This window comes from Gymnoscopelus braueri (assembly GCF_963280865.1).
Source record: "Gymnoscopelus braueri genome assembly, chromosome: 10".
NCBI lineage: Eukaryota > Metazoa > Chordata > Actinopteri > Myctophiformes > Myctophidae > Gymnoscopelus > Gymnoscopelus braueri.
Window position 1 is genome coordinate 5289384 of NC_137611.1, and position 17527 is coordinate 5306910.

The 17527-nt window shown below is 39.0% G+C and overlaps 1 protein-coding gene across 1 annotated transcript in view; it reads left to right on the forward strand.

The window, feature by feature from the left end:
- Positions 1-17527, forward strand: part of LOC308093868 (E3 ubiquitin-protein ligase MARCHF6-like) — a 33546-nt gene that overhangs the window by 6842 nt on the left and 9177 nt on the right. The window contains exons 7-20 of the mRNA XM_080440248.1: positions 1473-1683; positions 2181-2242; positions 2474-2506; positions 2693-2744; positions 3382-3440; positions 3595-3675; positions 6272-6340; positions 6471-6545; positions 7173-7307; positions 9001-9120; positions 10136-10236; positions 11045-11182; positions 13326-13527; positions 17341-17410. Coding sequence (XP_080296374.1) covers positions 1473-1683; positions 2181-2242; positions 2474-2506; positions 2693-2744; positions 3382-3440; positions 3595-3675; positions 6272-6340; positions 6471-6545; positions 7173-7307; positions 9001-9120; positions 10136-10236; positions 11045-11182; positions 13326-13527; positions 17341-17410 — 1408 coding nt within the window. The remainder of the gene's footprint in view (positions 1-1472; positions 1684-2180; positions 2243-2473; positions 2507-2692; positions 2745-3381; positions 3441-3594; positions 3676-6271; positions 6341-6470; positions 6546-7172; positions 7308-9000; positions 9121-10135; positions 10237-11044; positions 11183-13325; positions 13528-17340; positions 17411-17527) is intronic.

Genomic DNA, 17527 nt, shown 5'->3' on the forward strand with positions numbered 1-17527 from the left:
TCTGTTCACACAATGAGGTGAGGCCCAGTTCACCTGTCCTTTAAAGTTCTGTCCACACAATGAGGTGAGGCCCAGTTCACCTGTCCTTTAAAGTTCTGTCCACACAATGAGGTGAGGCCCAGTTCACAGTGTTGATTTTGTCGACTAAAACTATGACGAAAAATGTTGGTCGACTACCTTTTTTCACTGACGAAAATGAAATACAAACTAAGCTATGATGACTAAAACTAAGATATACTGACAATTTCGTCAACAAATAAAAACTAGACTAAAATGTTAGTGAGGGACTAGTGGAGAAGAGATCGAGTAGAACTAAAAGACAAGTCATTTTATGTTTGGTTGTGCTCGGGTGTTGACGCTCTGAAAATAGCAGATCTACAAGCTCAAAACGCGTCGTGCTGCGACGCGTTTTTGAGCTTGTAGATCTGCTATTTTCAGCATTTCTCATCAATACTGTGTATGTTCTACTTATGTTGCTAATTATTTTATATATATTTTTTTTTTTCGCTGATTATTTTTCAATTTGTATTGCATTTTTTGTTATGAATTAAGGTGAGATTAGCGTTCTTATCATGTTGTTGTTGCTGTTTGCTTTGTTGCTATTTGTGAGAAGAAAAAAAAACGTAAGGTATTATTGAGCGAATTTAGTCAATGTCACGGACTTAGAAATCACCATATAAGAGTGTGTATGTTGATATGGAACACGGGGGGGAAAAAAACTTTTGTTTTGTGCAATAACAAAGTAATATATCCAAATGAAATGAATCAGCCACTTTCCATTTTGATTTGTAATCCCAGGGAACTGTTCTGGCTAAGTATTGCTACTGTCTATAAGGAGAGGCTCTTCAATCATTATCAAACAATATGATTTAGGCTTGTGGACTTGAGTCGTGGAACAGAACTGTAGGCTCGTAATGAATCTAAATGAGCCTGTGGATTACCGTATATCAAATTATAGTGATGATGCAAATGATGATGGTGATGATTGGTTGAGAACAATCCAGTTGAAGATAGGCCAAGTGGAAGATACAATGGCTGATTACAGTGATTAGGATATTAATTCCACTATGAGAGTTCATTGATATCATTCTTGATCATGACATCATTTAATTTGTATACTTGCTATCACCCTCTTATGGGACCTTCTATGGCTCCATTCCATGTTTTTGGAATGGACTTCAGAGACCCTTGCCCTAGTAGCAGCACTGAATGTTGCTCAGAGTAGCTGCTTCCCCAGAAGCAGCTACTCTCCGTGCATGAGTATTTTTACTCAATATCCTGCTCTAGAGGCCTTCTAACGCTACATAGAATCTCCCCCTGCATAGGTTTCTCTTCTACATAGGTTTTCTGCCACTACAGTGGCTATAATTAAATGCAACTGTTCACGCAAGCAGCTCTGGAGGCTGGATGTGCATTCTGTGGCGCTGAAAGCTGTGTGTAAATCATAATTCAAACTCTTGATTCCTCCACAGGATGCAGGAGGTGGTAATGCAGCCCCAGACCCCGCCCAGCCCGGCGCAGAGGGTCCGGCAGCAGCCCACCCCCCTGATGACCCGGCCCCAAACGACCCAGATGAAGCAGGTGAGCAGGGAGACGAGGCCGACCTGGAGAACGAAGATGAGGAGGACGATGAAGACGAGGGGAGGGAGGATGAAGCCGCGGATGGCAACAATGGAGGTCAAGGTCAGTAGGTCTTAAGGTTATTTTTCCCCTTTTTTTCCTTTTTAATCAGAGGACTCAAATAGCAGCACGTTTCCTTTTTTTGTTGATATAAATGACCTACCGGTATCAATCTGCAAGTAAGGGTGTGCTTGGCACTACTTTTCCTTGTTTATGTCAGTCCTAGACAATAGCATGCATCAGTGGTCCTCAAAGTAGGGTCCTTAGAGTGCGTTCCAGAGGGGTCCCTAGCAAAATGGAGAACAGTTAAAAGATGAGAAGCCCTGTTTTATTTTTCTGTGATTTTTTTTCTGAGAAATGTTGACAATGTTTTTATCCCACAATTTTTTAACCCATTTTTTCACCCAGTGCCACTTGTCTTAAGTAATCCTGGGCGCTACTCACTATCAAAATGACAAAATCCTGTCTGTTTTTGGCCAATCTCGGCGCCAAGTATTTGGGAGGGATCCTTTGTGTTGAGAACCACTGACCTACATTGTCTCCGTTTCTCCTCCATGCAGATGACTTGAACTGGAATGCTTTGGAGTGGGACCGTGCAGCAGAGGAACTGACATGGGAAAGGGTGAGTCACTTATTTACAATGCATTGTATCTATTATACTGTATTATTGATATTTTCCACAGTAGATTCGATTTAGTCTTCTCTTTGGTCTTTCTGTTCGTCCCTCCACTCCACTGAGTCACTATGATGGAGTAAAGACATGACAATATTGAACATGAACATGGATGTGACTGATATAGATCTTATGAGATGACTGTTAATACGTTGGTGTCCTCTCTTTTTGTTTAATCAGATGCTGGGTCTGGATGGCTCCCTAGTTTTTCTGGTAAGAAAACACAAACATCTATCCGTTGTCGCTGCTGTACCACTACCTATTTAGTGATGTTAAAATGGAAAGCTGTACATTACCTATTTAGTGATGTTAACTAGAATGCTGTTGTACCCCTACCTATCTAGTGATGTTAAAATAGAATGAATGCTGAATGTTGTGTGTTCTTGGTGTCCTCTGCAGGAGCATGTATTCTGGGTCGTGTCCTTGAACACCCTCTTCATCCTGGTGTTCGGTACGTGCAGAGCAATTCACTTCTTCATACACGCATACATACATTACAGCAATATCGCCATAGAACACAGAGGTTGTGGGATTTCACCAGTGTTGATTTTGACAGAACATTTTGATTTAGTTTTAGTCATAGTCTTTTGAATCAAATTCCATTTTAGTTTTAGTCATATTTTACTCATCTGAAATGTTTTAGTTTTTGTCTAGTTTTAGTCGACTAAATCTACTGTGATTTTACACTTGGTTGCATGCTGTAAATAGCCGATCTACAACGTTGTGAATTTGTAGATCTGCTGTTTTCAGAGCGCAACCAAACAAAAAATGACTTGTCTTTTAGTTCTACTGGATCTCTTCTCCTCTAGATCCCTCACTAACATTTTAGTCTAGTTTTTATTTGCTGCTGAAATTGTCAATATATTTAGTCTTAGTTTTAGTCATCATAGCTTAGTTTCTATTTAGTTTTCGTCGGTGAAAAAAGGTAGTCGACCAACATTCTTCGTCATAGTTTGAGTCGACGAAATCAACACTGGATTTCACATTTTGGTGTGGTGATACATGGGTGGATAATATGCTGAGTGGGTTGTAAGTACAGTGATGATCTTGACCTTTACCTCTGTGTTTTTGTTGTTTTTCCCCTGTAGCTTTCTGTCCGTATCACATCGGCCACTTCTCGGTTGTGGGACTCGGCTTTGAGGAATATGTAAGTACACAGCATCACCGACCTCACGAGGGCAAACAACATTAATTGCACCAATTTGAACAATCGCATTGATCGATGCTATTCTGGATAGATTTTTGTGCGTGGGTTGAGTGGACACTGTTTTGATGATGTCATATCCTGTATGTTGTTGCAGGTCAGAGCGTCTCACTTCGATGGCCTCATCACTTCCATAGTGGGCTACATCCTACTAGCTGCCTCACTCATCTTCTGTCATGTATCCTTTACATTGGGGAAAAAAAGTGTGTGTGAAAGTGTGTATGTGTGTGTGAGATCCAGAGTGGAATGTGTAATTTTAGATTTCTTTGGCTCTTAAAAAATAGCAGATCTACAAGCTCATGAACAATTGTGCAAATCTTTGAATACCGTAAATTTCGGACTATAAGCCGCGACTTTTTTCCCATTTTTTGACCCTGCGGCTTATATAACGGTGCGGCTTATCTATGGATTTTTACAGCTAATGGCCACTAGGGGACCTCCTAAATCTATGGATTTTACACCCACGGCTTATAGTCCAGTGCGGCTTATATATGTACAAATCATTCAATTTAGCTGCTGCGGCTTATATTCAGGTGCGGCTTATAGTGCGAAAATTATGGTATATGTATATTTTGGAAACAAAATTTTTAACTAAAATCTTTGCTTCTGGAGGTCCCTTGAACAAAATATTTGACAAATGCCCCGGCGATATTGATCAGGGAGGTGGCTCTGTATCGTTTACCATAGTCAGTCACTCATATTTGATACAGTCTTGTTTTTGGCAAAAAAAAGTTATTGCACATTTTCTTTAGGCTAAAACTGAGCTAATCTACTGACTCACTCAGGCCTATTGGAGCGTTCTAGTCTTGTCATCAGGGGACCAGAGCTATAAGTAATGTCTTGTCTTAGCTCTGGGATCCAGGCTCATTTAACAAGCTAGTAGTCGTGTCAACATGGAGAGACCCAAACTGAAGTAAATGTAGTATCTCTTCATGGACCGGGGCTTATTAAACGTGTATTATTGTCATGTGGGTATCCAGGAGGAACAGGGAAGGCTGTGTGTGACCCATTTTTAGTCCTTGCTCATAGTTAGAGAAACTCTGGGCTATATGCAGCCCCATTACTGTCCAGTCTCTCTCTGAGTAGAGAAGGACTTGCAAAGGTCAGTAGTAGGTCCTGGGGGAGAAGAGTTGCATTACCATACAGCTAGTTTAAGCTATTAAGACCGGGAACGCATCTGTGTTATTTTAAGATTTCTTTGGGTATTCAAAAATAGCAGATATACAAGCTCATAGCGCTATGAGCTTGTATATCTGCTAGTTTTGAAAAATTAGATTTTTTTTGTGTGCAAATCTTTGAATATATATATACATTTTAACTCAAATCTTTGCTTCTGGGGGTCCCTGGAACAAAATATTTTGAGATGGGGGTCCGCGGCCAAATACATATCATTTTGGGTGGTCCTACATATTTTTCAAAAAATAAATGTTAGGATTTAGAAGACATTTGTAGAATCCCCAGAGGCAAAGATTTGAGTTAAAAATATTCGCTTTAAAAACATATATTCAAAGATTTGTAAAAAAAATATGCATGATTTGCAAAAAAATAGCAGATCTACAAGCTCGTAGCGCGGCACTCGTTGCCGCGCTACGAGCTTGTAGATCTGCTATTCTTGAAAAGCCCAAATAAATCTTAAATTTTGTTCCCGGTCTTACTGGATTATAAGTTCACTGACGGGCTTGAACGACTCATAACATTTTTTTAGCGGCGTCTGGCCCATGCCACCAGTGTGTGTGCTCTATGCCGTTTTGAATTTATTTCTGGTCATTTCTCAATCTATCAGGCACATAACAACATCTTCGAGAATTTCAGTCAGTTCGCTCTGACATGATGTTAACCCATTAAGACCTGGAACTGTGTCATTTTTAGATTTGAGCTAAAAAGCATTATTTTACACTTTGGGCTATTCAAAAATAGCAGATATACAAGCTCATAGCGCGGCACCGAGTGCCGCGCTACGAGCTTGTAGATCTGCTATTTTTGAAAAATCGTGAAAATGTGTGCAAATCTTTGAATATATATATTTTTAAAGCGAACATTTTTAACTCAAATCTTTGCTTCTGGGGGTCCCTGGAACAAAATATTTTGATGGGGGTCCGCGGCCAAATACATATAATTTTGGGGGTCCTTGACATGAAAAAGATTGAGCACCACTGATATAGAAACATATGTTTTTCAGAAAAATGTTGGGATTTAGGAGACATGTAGAATCGGCTTCAGGTCTCAATGGGTTAATTCCGTGGAATAAGAGGTCATTGGTCTGATATCATTCTTGATCATGACATCATTTAGTTTGCATACTCATCCTCTTATGGGACCTTCTATGGCTCCCTTCCATGGTTTTTCCCAGAAATGGACCCTTGCCCTAGTAGCACTGAACCCAGAGTAGATGCTGCCCCAGCTACTCTTCATGCATGACAGTGTTCATTTTGACAGCAAATTCCATTTAGTTTGAGTCATATTTTAGTCCTCTGAAATGTTTTAGTTTTAGTCTAGCTTTAGTGGACTAAATATCATAAGATTATAGTCGATTAAAATGTATGTTGGCGGTGCCTTGACGGCGTCGTAATGGCTGATTTTATACTTGGTTGCATGCTGAAAATAGCTGATCTACAAGCTCTCACAACGCGTCGCATAAATGAATAATATAGTTGTAAATAAAACCCTTTTGAGGAGTCCATCTATACTGGACATGCTGATGTTGATTTGATGTGGTGGTGGTTGTGCTCCAGGATGATATTACTGTGTACTTCCTTAACAGTGTTTTTTCCCAGGCATTAGCTTCATTGGTGAGGTTCCACAGGTCCAGACGTCTCCTGGGCGTCTGCTACATCGTTGTCAAGGTAAACGTGAGGGGCCCAGCAATGGAGTCTTAACTCTTTGACTGCCACAAAATAACACTTAATTTGCCACGCCACTGCCATCGAGTTTCACTGAAGGGCTGTGTTTATTTTCTTCTTTTTCTTATGGCAGGTGTCCTTACTGGTCGTCATGGAGATCGGTTTATTCCCACTCATCTGTGGCTGGTGGCTGGATATCTGTTCACTGGTAATTCAATCACTCACAACATCTGTTTGACCACTTGAACCTAGTGTTGATTTTGACAGAAATGTTTTATTTAGTTTTAGTAATATAATATTAATATATATAAAAATCGGTTTAGTTTTAGTCATATTTTAGTCGTCTGAAATGTTTCACTTTTTGTCTAGTTTTAGTTGACAAAATATACGATTTTAGTCGACTACAATGATTTTTAGTCTCGTTTTTATTTGTTGACGAAGTTGTCAGTATATTTAGTCATAGTTTTTTTTGTCACGATAGCTTAGTTGTTATTTAGTTTTTATTTAGTTTTCGTCATTGAAAAAAGGTAGTCGACGATCATCTTTCGTCAGTTTTAGTCGACGAAATCAACACGGCTTGAACCTTATTCTGGGGGGGAACGTTAGCCAAAAAATTGCGATAAATTGTAAGCTTGTAGATCCGCTATTTTTGGCAAGGAAATTTGGTGTAGACAGAAAAAAGTACAGAGACAACTCGGGTCTAGTTTACTACATTTTGAGGGTTTAAGTGTTTAACCTCACTGACACATTTAAAGTATGATGAAACCCTGAAATGAATGTACAGTACCTACAATATATATCTTATGGTAACATGTCCCATCATGTCTCATTGTAGGAGATGTTCGATGCCACTCTGAAGGACAGGGAGCAGAGCTTTGACTCGGCCCCCGGTACCACCATGTTCCTCCACTGGCTGGTGGGCATGGTCTACGTCTTCTACTTCGCCTCCTTCATCCTTCTGCTCAGAGAGGTGAGTGCTGTTTCACCAGACATGTTCCTGTACTAAAACAGATCAACAATCAACATGCTTCAAGATCAGAGTAGAACCTTATGACACCAGACACAAAACAAAGCCTGGCACAATGTTTGTTATGTGGCTGGTACAACAGCTGTCATTTGTACCTAACCCATTAAGACCAGGAACGCATACTGTGTCATTTTAGTTTTTTGCTATAGCCCTTATATTATACTTTGGGATATTCAGATATACAAGATCGTAGCGTGGAACAGAGTTCCACGATACAAGCTTGTAGATCTGCTATTTTTTGTAACATCTTGAACATTTTGTGCAAATCTTTGAATACATATAATATTTTTGAAACAACATTTTAACTCAAATATTTGCTTCTGGGAGGTCCCTGGAACAAAATATTTTACAAATGTTTGCTAAAAAAATATATATTCAAAGATTTGCACACATTTTCACGATTTTTCAAAAATTGATTTTGTTAATAAAAACATTTCCAAAACATGTATAACATTACACGAAATATGTAACGTAAGTAGTTTTTCGCCGAATGGGCTGCGTGATTGCAGCCTAATCTAAACCGGACGTGACAAAGAGAACAGATCTACAAGCTCACAACGTCCTGCGGCGTGATGCGTATTTAGTAAATTTGGCACGAAATTTGGAATGCTTTATTTTTGCTACACTGCCTGTCTTTGGGCATTGCACATAGGAGTAAGAGACTCATGATTGCGCTGAATGATTGTTACATATGCCTGGAAAGTGGGTTAAATATTCTGGAAAAGTTTTGGAAATTCATTAGTGAAAATGTGTGGGAACCGTGAACTCTGTTGTGCCAATTTTACTTTGTCAGGTCCAACTAGGCTGATTACATTCTTGAAGGTTACTGTGGGATAATTAACTCAAGGACTGAGAGACGGACGCAACAAAAACTCAATGTCTCTCTAAAGGCATCAGTTAACCCATTAAGACCGGGGACGCCTCTGTGTAATTTTAATATTTATTTGGCTATTCAAAAATAGCAGATATACAAGTTTGGTGCCGCAATATGAGCTTGTAGATCTGCTATTTTTTGAAAAATCGTGAAAAATATGTACAATTCTTTGAATAATGTATTTTTAAAGCGAACAATTGTCACTCAAATCTTTGCTTCTGGGGATTCTACAAATGTCTTCTAAACAATCGTGTTTGCTATAATATCAGTGGTTCTCAAAAATTCTTTGTATTTGGCCGTGGACCCCCATCTCAAAATATTTTATTCCAGGGACCCCCCAGAAGTTGAAACCGAGTTAAAAATGTTCGCTTTAAAAAAATATGCAATATTCAAATATTTGCGCACATTTTCACGATTTTTCAAAAATAGCAGATCCACAAGCTCGTAGCGCGGCACTCGGTGCCGCGCTATGAGCTTGTAGATCTGCTATTTTTGAATAGCCAAAGAAATCTTCGAATGACCCAGATGCGTTCGCGGTCTTAAAGGGTTAATGTCTTGATATCCTTTACCTTATCTCCTTCATCCTCCTGCCAGCTGATTAAATGAAACCCTAATCTCCAGAGATAAAAAAGGAGGACATTATCGTCCGCACCCCAAACAGACACCAAACAATCATTGAGGTTGCAGAGAAAGAAAGTGACACTTTGTCTTTACTTGACGACTGCAAAGTTACATTAATAATATGTTTTTTTTTGTTCATAGGTGCTCCGGCCTGGCGTGCTATGGTTCCTGAGGAACCTTAATGACCCAGACTTCAACCCAGTCCAGGAGATGATCCACCTCCCTGTGTACAGGCACCTCCGGAGGTTCCTTCTCTCTGTGGTCAGTTCTCTCTCTCTGTGTGTCTGTGTGTCTCTGTCTGTCTGTCTGTCTGTCTGCCTGTCTGTCTGTCTGTCTGTCTGTCTGTCTGTCTGTCTGTCTGTCTGTCTGTCTGTCTGTCTGCCTGTCTGTCTGCCTGTCTGTCTGTCTCAACCATGCTGGTTCATACACCAAATTCAACTCACACACAGTCTGATAAGGTGGATAATCACAATTGTATCTTTTTTGTTTGTTTACCTCTGTAGTAATGTAATGTATGTGAAAGACAGCCAGAATCATGCAGTCTGCAGGTCTCTTAGACTCAATGCAGGGTACATGAAGCAATATCGTATTTGTAAGAAATTGACTTGAATTTCACACACGCCTGTGACGGAACAAGAACATTTATGGCAGACACTCTTGAGTTTAATTTTTCACAGATTAATTAAATTTTCTGTTTTATTTTAAAGGTAGAGTTAGTGATATTTTTTGGTTAAAACAAAACATTTTTTTTGTTAAAAAGTTAAAGCACTGATTATGGTAGTAATCATTGCTATAGAGTGTTTGTTCAGTAACAGGAGTCTCCCCGTCTCTACAGCTCTTTATTAAACAGAAAATACATTTTCAGGTAGGTGACAACATTTCAGCTCATCAGGAGAGAGTACCCATTTATCATCATTTTCTATAGTGTTAAAATGTTGTCTGCTCATTTCTTAGTGTCATCACTTCCAATTCCACTTATTTAATCCGTATCCTGACTGAGTTCTCTATCCTGATTGGATAAAATTGGTATCCTGACCGGAGAGACACGGAGACTCCGGTTACTTAACAAACACTCTATAGCAATGAGTACTATCAGAATATAGAGCTATTTAACTCTTATTTTAACCAAAGAAAATCACTTACCCTACCTTTAAATCTGTGAAAAAATAGTGCAAGTTTTTTATTTTATTTAGTGATGATGTATGGCGGTATGCCCACTAGATTTATAGCTTATTTATAGTGTGTGTGTGTGTGTGTGTGTGTGCATCATTTTCAGGTGGTGTTCGGCTCCATAGTTCTGCTCATGCTGTGGCTTCCTGTCAGGATCATTAAGCTGTTCATGCCAGACTTCCTGCCGTACAACGTCATGCTCTACAGGTACTGGGGAAAAAAATCTGATCTTCATTCAGTACTGATGGATTAACCCAGGAAGGAAAAGAAAAGAAAAATGAGTTGTACCCACCCGAGCCATTTAGTATCCCCAAAATTAATTATGTTGACTAATTTACAACTGGGGATGCTAAATCGTAAGCTGGCATCCCAAGGCCTCAAGTGATATATTGGCATTTTTTGCATGTTCCGTGGTCGTAAGCTTCCCACGGCGATGAAGAGATTATCGAGAATTGATTGTGCTTACGTGCCATAGGGAAAGATGAACCGCCATTTCTATAAAGCCGGGAACGCATCTGTGTCATTTTAGATTTCTTTGGCTATTCAAAAATATTTTTGGAAAAAAATCTTGAAAATGTTTGCAAATCTTTACAAATGTCTTCTAAATCCTAACAGTTTTCTGAAAAAAACGTACGTTGCTATAATATCAGTGGTTCTCAAACTTTTTCATGTCAAGGACCCCCAAAATTTGGCCGCCGACCCAATCAAATTATGTCGTTCCAGGGACCCCCCAGAAGCAAAGGTTTGAGTTAAAAAATGTTGTTTAAAAAAATATATGTATTCAAAGATTTGCACGAATGTTTCAAAAATAGCAGATCTGCAAGCTCGTAGCGCGGCACTCGGTGCCGCGCTACGAGCTTGTAGATCTGCTGTTTTTGAATAGCCAAAAGTATAAAATAATGGTTCTAGCTCATATCTAAAATGACACCGATGCGTTCCCGGATTGAATGCGATTAAACATAATGAAGTGAAGTAAGACTTTTCCTCTGGTTTTACCTCCTGTGTCTCCTTATAGCGACGCCCCCGTCAGTGAGCTGTCCCTGGAGCTGTTGTTGCTGCAGGTCGTCCTGCCGGCGCTGTTGGAACAGGGTCACACGCGCCAGTGGCTCAAACGCCTCGTCCACGCCTGGACCTTCACCGTGGGATACATGCTGTGAGTGATGAGTGCCACACACGCCCACTATAAACCTTATAGCTACAGACTTAGAGAATTCAGTCAGAGACACTTGTGTCAAAAAGATTTATCACCATTTATTGCAACAAGTTACAGTTGTATTTGTCGTAGTCTTCACGGGCAGTGGTGAAAAAAGTACTATATTTTTTACTTAACTCTCTCAGTGCCAATGAAAAAAAAAAATGATTGCGAACTTTGCCAACTTTTTTCTTCTTTTTTTTTCAAAGTAAAAAAAAAGTGCTTAGGAAGCGAGATACAGCCTTTTTCAGTTATAGGTTAAACAAAGAGTGGATGGAGCTGCAAATCTTCAGATAATGTTATTTTTTTTCAAAAACTCGGGATTTCTCGTTCTGGCACTGAGGGTATAACCCTAAAACTCGGGATAACTCGGGGTCTGGCACTGAGAGAGTTAAGTAAAAGTATCAATACTGCAGTGAAGAAATACTGTTACGTAAAACTGTTAAGATAAAAAGTCCAAAAGTAAAAGTACAAAAGTATTGGCATCAAAATATACTTAAAAGTAGCAAAAGTAAAAAGTACTCATTATGCAGAATGTCCCATTTCACAAGTTTTCAAAATGTATAAAAATCGTTTGAAAATAGCAGATCTACAAGCTCACAATGTGTCGCATCACAGTTTGTGCCAGTTTTCTGAAAAACTTGTTGCTATATCAGTGGTTCTCAAAGATTTTCATGTCAAGGACCACCGTAATTATACGTATTTTGCCGCGGACTCCCATCTGAAAATATGTTGTTCCAGGGACCCACCAGAAGCATTTGTTGTAAAAAAAATATATGTATTCAAAAGATTTGCACAAATAGGGCAGTCAAAGAGTTAAAAGATACCTACTGCTGGCGTTTTGATTATGTTTTATTCCAACCACGTAATCCATCATCGTGAAACGATACTTCATACTGGCTAGGAAGACGTATAGCCCTGCTGTAAAGTGCTCTGACATACTCAGTGGTGGAAAGTAACTAAGTACATTTACTTAAGTACTGTACTTAAGTACAATTTTGAGGTATTTGTACTTTACTTGAGTATTTCCAATTTCCATTACTTTTACTTCTACTCCACTACATCTCAGAGGCAAATATTGTACTTTTACTCCACTACATTTACTTGAAAACTTTAGTTACTAGTTACTTTTCAGATGTAAATTATGATATAATGAACAGGGTCCCCACGGTCATGAAATTCCTGGAAATATTTTGAAATTAAAAATAAAAAAATCCAGTACTGGAAAAGGTTTGGAATTGATCAAAGGTCATGGAATTTATCAAGGGTCCTGGAAAAATATTTGTCTATGCATTGTTTTTGGCTATTGATTTTTTTTAATACAAAACATTTTCATAAACATTATACAAAATATGTAACATAAGTAGTTTTTCGCCGAACGGGCTGTGTAACACCCCATCCGCACTGCCAGCGATGCGACGTGACGCGAAGCGAGCGGGCGATGAAATCTCATTAAAATACATATTTTTGAATGAGACCGTCCTGACCTACCGCGAGCGACAACGAACCGTGCAACGACGTCGTCCACCCCTCCTATTTTCGCTCGCAGGGTCACTATGCCCTAATTTTGCACGAAATGTTGAATGAAATTGTACTATTTTATATTCTATGCTTTATTTTTGCTACACTGCCTATCTTTGGGCATTGTACATAGGAGTAAGAGACACATTATTGCGCTGAATGATTGTTTTATAGGCCTGGAAATTGGGCTAAATATTCTGGAAAAGTTTTGGAAATTCATTGCTAAAAATGTGTGGGGACCCTGAATGAAACATACATTAACCACTTTAGCCCTATTTTATACCTAGGCTATTTGAAAATAGCAGATCTACAAGCTCACAACGCGTCGCAGCGCGACGCGTTGTGAGCTTGTAGATCGGCTATTTTCAAATATTTAGTACTTTTACTTTTGATACTTTAAGTACATTTTGATGCCAATACTTTTGTACTTTTACTCAATTACATTTCTTATTCTGGACTTTTACTTGTAAAAGAGTATTTTTATATTGCAGTATTGGTACTTTTACTTAAGTAAAGAATTTGAGTACTTTTTCCACCACTACTTCAGTAAACACACTAAAGTTGTTTCTGGTTTCCTCCATAGCGATCTGCACTCGTACCTGCTGGGTGACCATGACGACGAAGACAACCAATTCATCAACAACAACAACAACAACAACCCTCCTGGTCGCCATAACAACAACGGCCTAGGGGAGGGTCTTCACGCGGCCCACCAGGCCATCCTGCAGCAGGGCGGGCCCGTGGGCTATCAGCCTTACTACAGACCTATCAACTTCCCCGTCAAGGTGAGTGACGGCTTGTGGGACAGCCAATGATGTAAGTGGAAGATGTTTAACCCAGAAGCCGATTCTACATGTCTCCTAAATCGCAACAGTTTTCTGAAAAACGTATGTTTCTATATCAGTGGTGCTCAATCTTTTTCATGTCAAGGGACCCCCAAAATTATATGTATTTGGCCGCAGACCCCCATCAAAATATGTTGTTCCAGGGACCCCCAGAAGCAAAGATTTGAGTTCGCTTTAAAAATATATATATTCAAAGATTTGCACACATTTTCAAGATTTTTCAAAAATAGCAGATCTACAAGCTCGTAGCGCGGCACTCGGTGCCGCGCTATGAGCTTGTAGATCTGCTATTTTTGAATAGCCCAAAGTGTAAAATAATGCTTTTTAGCTCAAATCAAAAAATGACACAGTTCCAGGTCTTAATGGGTTAAGACCGGGAACGCATCTGTGAATTTTCTTTATTTTGTTGGCTATTAAAAAATTGCAGATCATAGCGCGCCGCAGAGTGCTGCGCTATGAGCTTGCAGATCTGTTATTTGAAAAATCGTGAAAATGTGTGCAAATCTTTGAATCTATATATATTTTTCAAAGCGAACATTTGTAAAATGTTTTGTTCCAGTGACCCCCCCCAGAAGCAAAGATTTAAGTTAAAGATGTTGGCTTGAAAAAATATATATACCGGTATTCAAAGATTTGCAAAAATGTTCAAGATTTTGCAAAAATAGCAGATCTACAAGCCCGTAGCTTTATGAGTTTGTAGATCTGCTATTTTTGAATAGCTAAATTAAAAGTGACACAGATACGTTTCCGGTCTGGGTTAACCACTTAAACCCTATAGAGTTTAGACATTTAGACTGCTTTTTTTCCCGTCTACACCAAGTCTTTTCGCCAAAAAATAGCCAATCTACAAGCTCACAACGGGTCAAAGTGCGCCGAGTTGTGTGAGCGGTGAGCTTCGGAGCTGTGAGATCGGCTATTTTTTTGGCTAATATTCCCCCAGAATATGAATGCTGGGGTTCAAGTGGTTAGTTCAGTATATAATATATTAGGACCAGGACTCAACAAACCGGGATGAAAAAAATCTGGCAGTGGTCGGGCTCTAGGAAAAGAAAAAATAAATAAATTTCAGTGTCAAATGAAAGCTTCTGTCAATAGTTTGTGTGAACAACATACATTTGGTATGTGTAGGATTATTCTGAATGGCAGTAAATTGTAAGTTTTCCCACGTAGCCATCGAATTTGCCTTTGAATTCAAATGCCAACATTTGAAGTGTGGCAGTCAGTCTTCTTCTTTGAATGACTAAGCCCACGTTATCATAGCAAAGCATGAATGCTTCATGAGTGCTGCTGTTGGGCTGTGGCATGATCCAGCTTGAAAAGCAGACCAGCGTGTGAAACTGTTTGAGCAAAACCAGTTTTCTATAAAGCCTCCATTCACTCAGTTATTCTAATACCAGCTGGAGTGATATGAAATGCAGTGCTATTCATCCATCAGGGATGAAATTATCCCCCTGAAATGCATGATTCAATGTCCCTCAAATGTAGACGATACCATTTAATCATGCTGTGAAGTATCATACAGAATAGGGGTGTAACGATACAGTAACTGCATCGAAAAAAATCTATTTTAATTTCACCAATCGAAGTATATCGAAATGTAAACAGTAGGGGTGGGACGATATGGGTACCTCACGATACGATATATATCACGATATTAGGCCCACGATAACAATATATATCACGATATTCGACGATGTTCGATATATTGCGATATCACGATATTCGATATATATTGCAAGAAATTTCACCAACGATATATCACGATATCTGAAAATATCGATATATTGCGATATCACGATATATTGCATGAAAATTCACCAACGATATATCACGATAGTTCTTGTATTCAATTAATAAACACATAAAATAGCACCAAACAGTTCAAAATCATCATTACACAAATACAGAGTAGGAAAAACAACGTATCACAAACAAAAAAAAAATATAAAAAAATAAAAATATTTTTTTAATATCGATATTTTTCGGCAGGATATCGATTATTTATCGCGGGAGAAAGTATCGCGATATATCGTCCCACCCCTAGTAAACAGCAACATATCATAACGTTTTGCAATGCAAATAATCGATAGTATCGATACTAAGCACTGTGTTGTATTTAGCAATTTTAAGAAAGAAAATAAAGAGGGCCTTAATTACTATTCCATTCCATATAGCTACACTTGGTCTATCGATAAATATGTGTAATCTCTGTGTTCATGTCAAGGTGCGGGTTTGTTCCATAATGTGTTTAAATACAAATATATATTTGCCAGAGAATCACTGTGTTTACTTATTTATATCCATAATAATAAATGTTTCCCTTAAAAAAACCTGCTCTGTCCACGCGTTTCACACAGATTTAATTTCTTTGCTAAATAGTTTCTGCATCGATTTTTTAAAAATCTTTGTTTCGTATCGTCCAGGAATGAACCAATATCGTCCATGTATCGTATCGTCAACTATGTATCGTGATGCGTATCGTATCGCTGTTAACCCTTTAAGACCGGGAAAGAATCTTGTGTGTCATTTTTAGATTTATTTGGCTATTCAAAAATAGCAGATCTACAAGCTCATAGCGCGGCACCGAGTGCCGCGCTATGAGCTTGTAGGTCTGCTATTTTAGAAAAATCTTGAAAATCCGTGCAAATCTTTGAATCTTTACATTTTTTAAAGCGAACATTTTTTAACTCTGTTACAGCTTCTGGACCCTGGAACAAAATATTTTGATATGGGGGTCCACGGCCAAATACATATCATTTTTGATAACTTTACAGCAACATACTTTTTTTTCCTAAAAACTGTTAAGGTAAGTCCCCCCACCAGACCGACTTTGGGGCCAACTTGGCGTCGGGAAGCGTTCGATATAGTCGTCCAGTCGGTTAGGGGGTCCGTCGGGTGGTCCGTCGGGACCTTTTCGGCCGACCCAGAGCCGACCGAACATGTTCAGTTCTTTGGCCGACTGGGAGTAGCTATGTAGCAGAGAAGACGTGACAACAAAGGGCTGTCGGTGTTGCCAGATTATGTGAGAGAAAGAAGCGAACCATGTCTATGAAAACCTACATTCACTGTTTCTCGTTGTTGCTCCCAGAGAGAGAGAGATTGATTGATTTGACCTACTTTTGCGCTGTGGTGATGACGTAATTTATTGGGAGCAGGTGTGTAAGATTCCATTAGTATAAACATTTTAATTGGCTTTCATATACTCTTTAGTATATATTTTTTCAAATTAGATTTGGCCTTATAGATCGAAATGTGCTCAGTTTTGGCTATTTTCTGGGTGTTAATTTCAATAAATTAATCAATGTAAAGTCTGAACCAGTCGGTCTGGTGGGGACTTACCTGTAGGGTTTAGAAGACATTTGTAGAATTCCCAGAAGCAAAGATTTGAGTTACAAATGTTCGCTTTAAAAAATTATATATTCAAAGATTTGCAAAGGATTTCCACGATTTTCCCCCAAAATAGCGGATATTGTAGATCTGCTATTTTTGAATAGCCCAAATAAATCTAAAAATGACAGAGATGCGTTCCCGGTCTAAAAGGGTTAAAATGTATAGTTACACCCCGAATTAAAATGTTGTGTCATGTGTGGAACAAAACTTAGTATGTCATGCAACATTTAGTTTATGGAGCACTCTCTTATCAAGACACATCAATTAATGTGATAGCTCAGTAATTGGAATGCTCCCAGATAAATGGCTCTGTGTTTCTCCGGCCATAAAGAACTCATGAAGGCTTGTTTTACTTTCCTCTAGATCCTACTGCTGGTCGTCTTCATGTGTGTGACGTTACTGCTGGCCAGTCTGACATGCCTTACCCTGCCAGGTGAGAGAGAGAGAGACACACACACACACACACACACACACACACACACACACACACACACACACACACACACACACACACACACACACACACACACACACACACACACACACACAC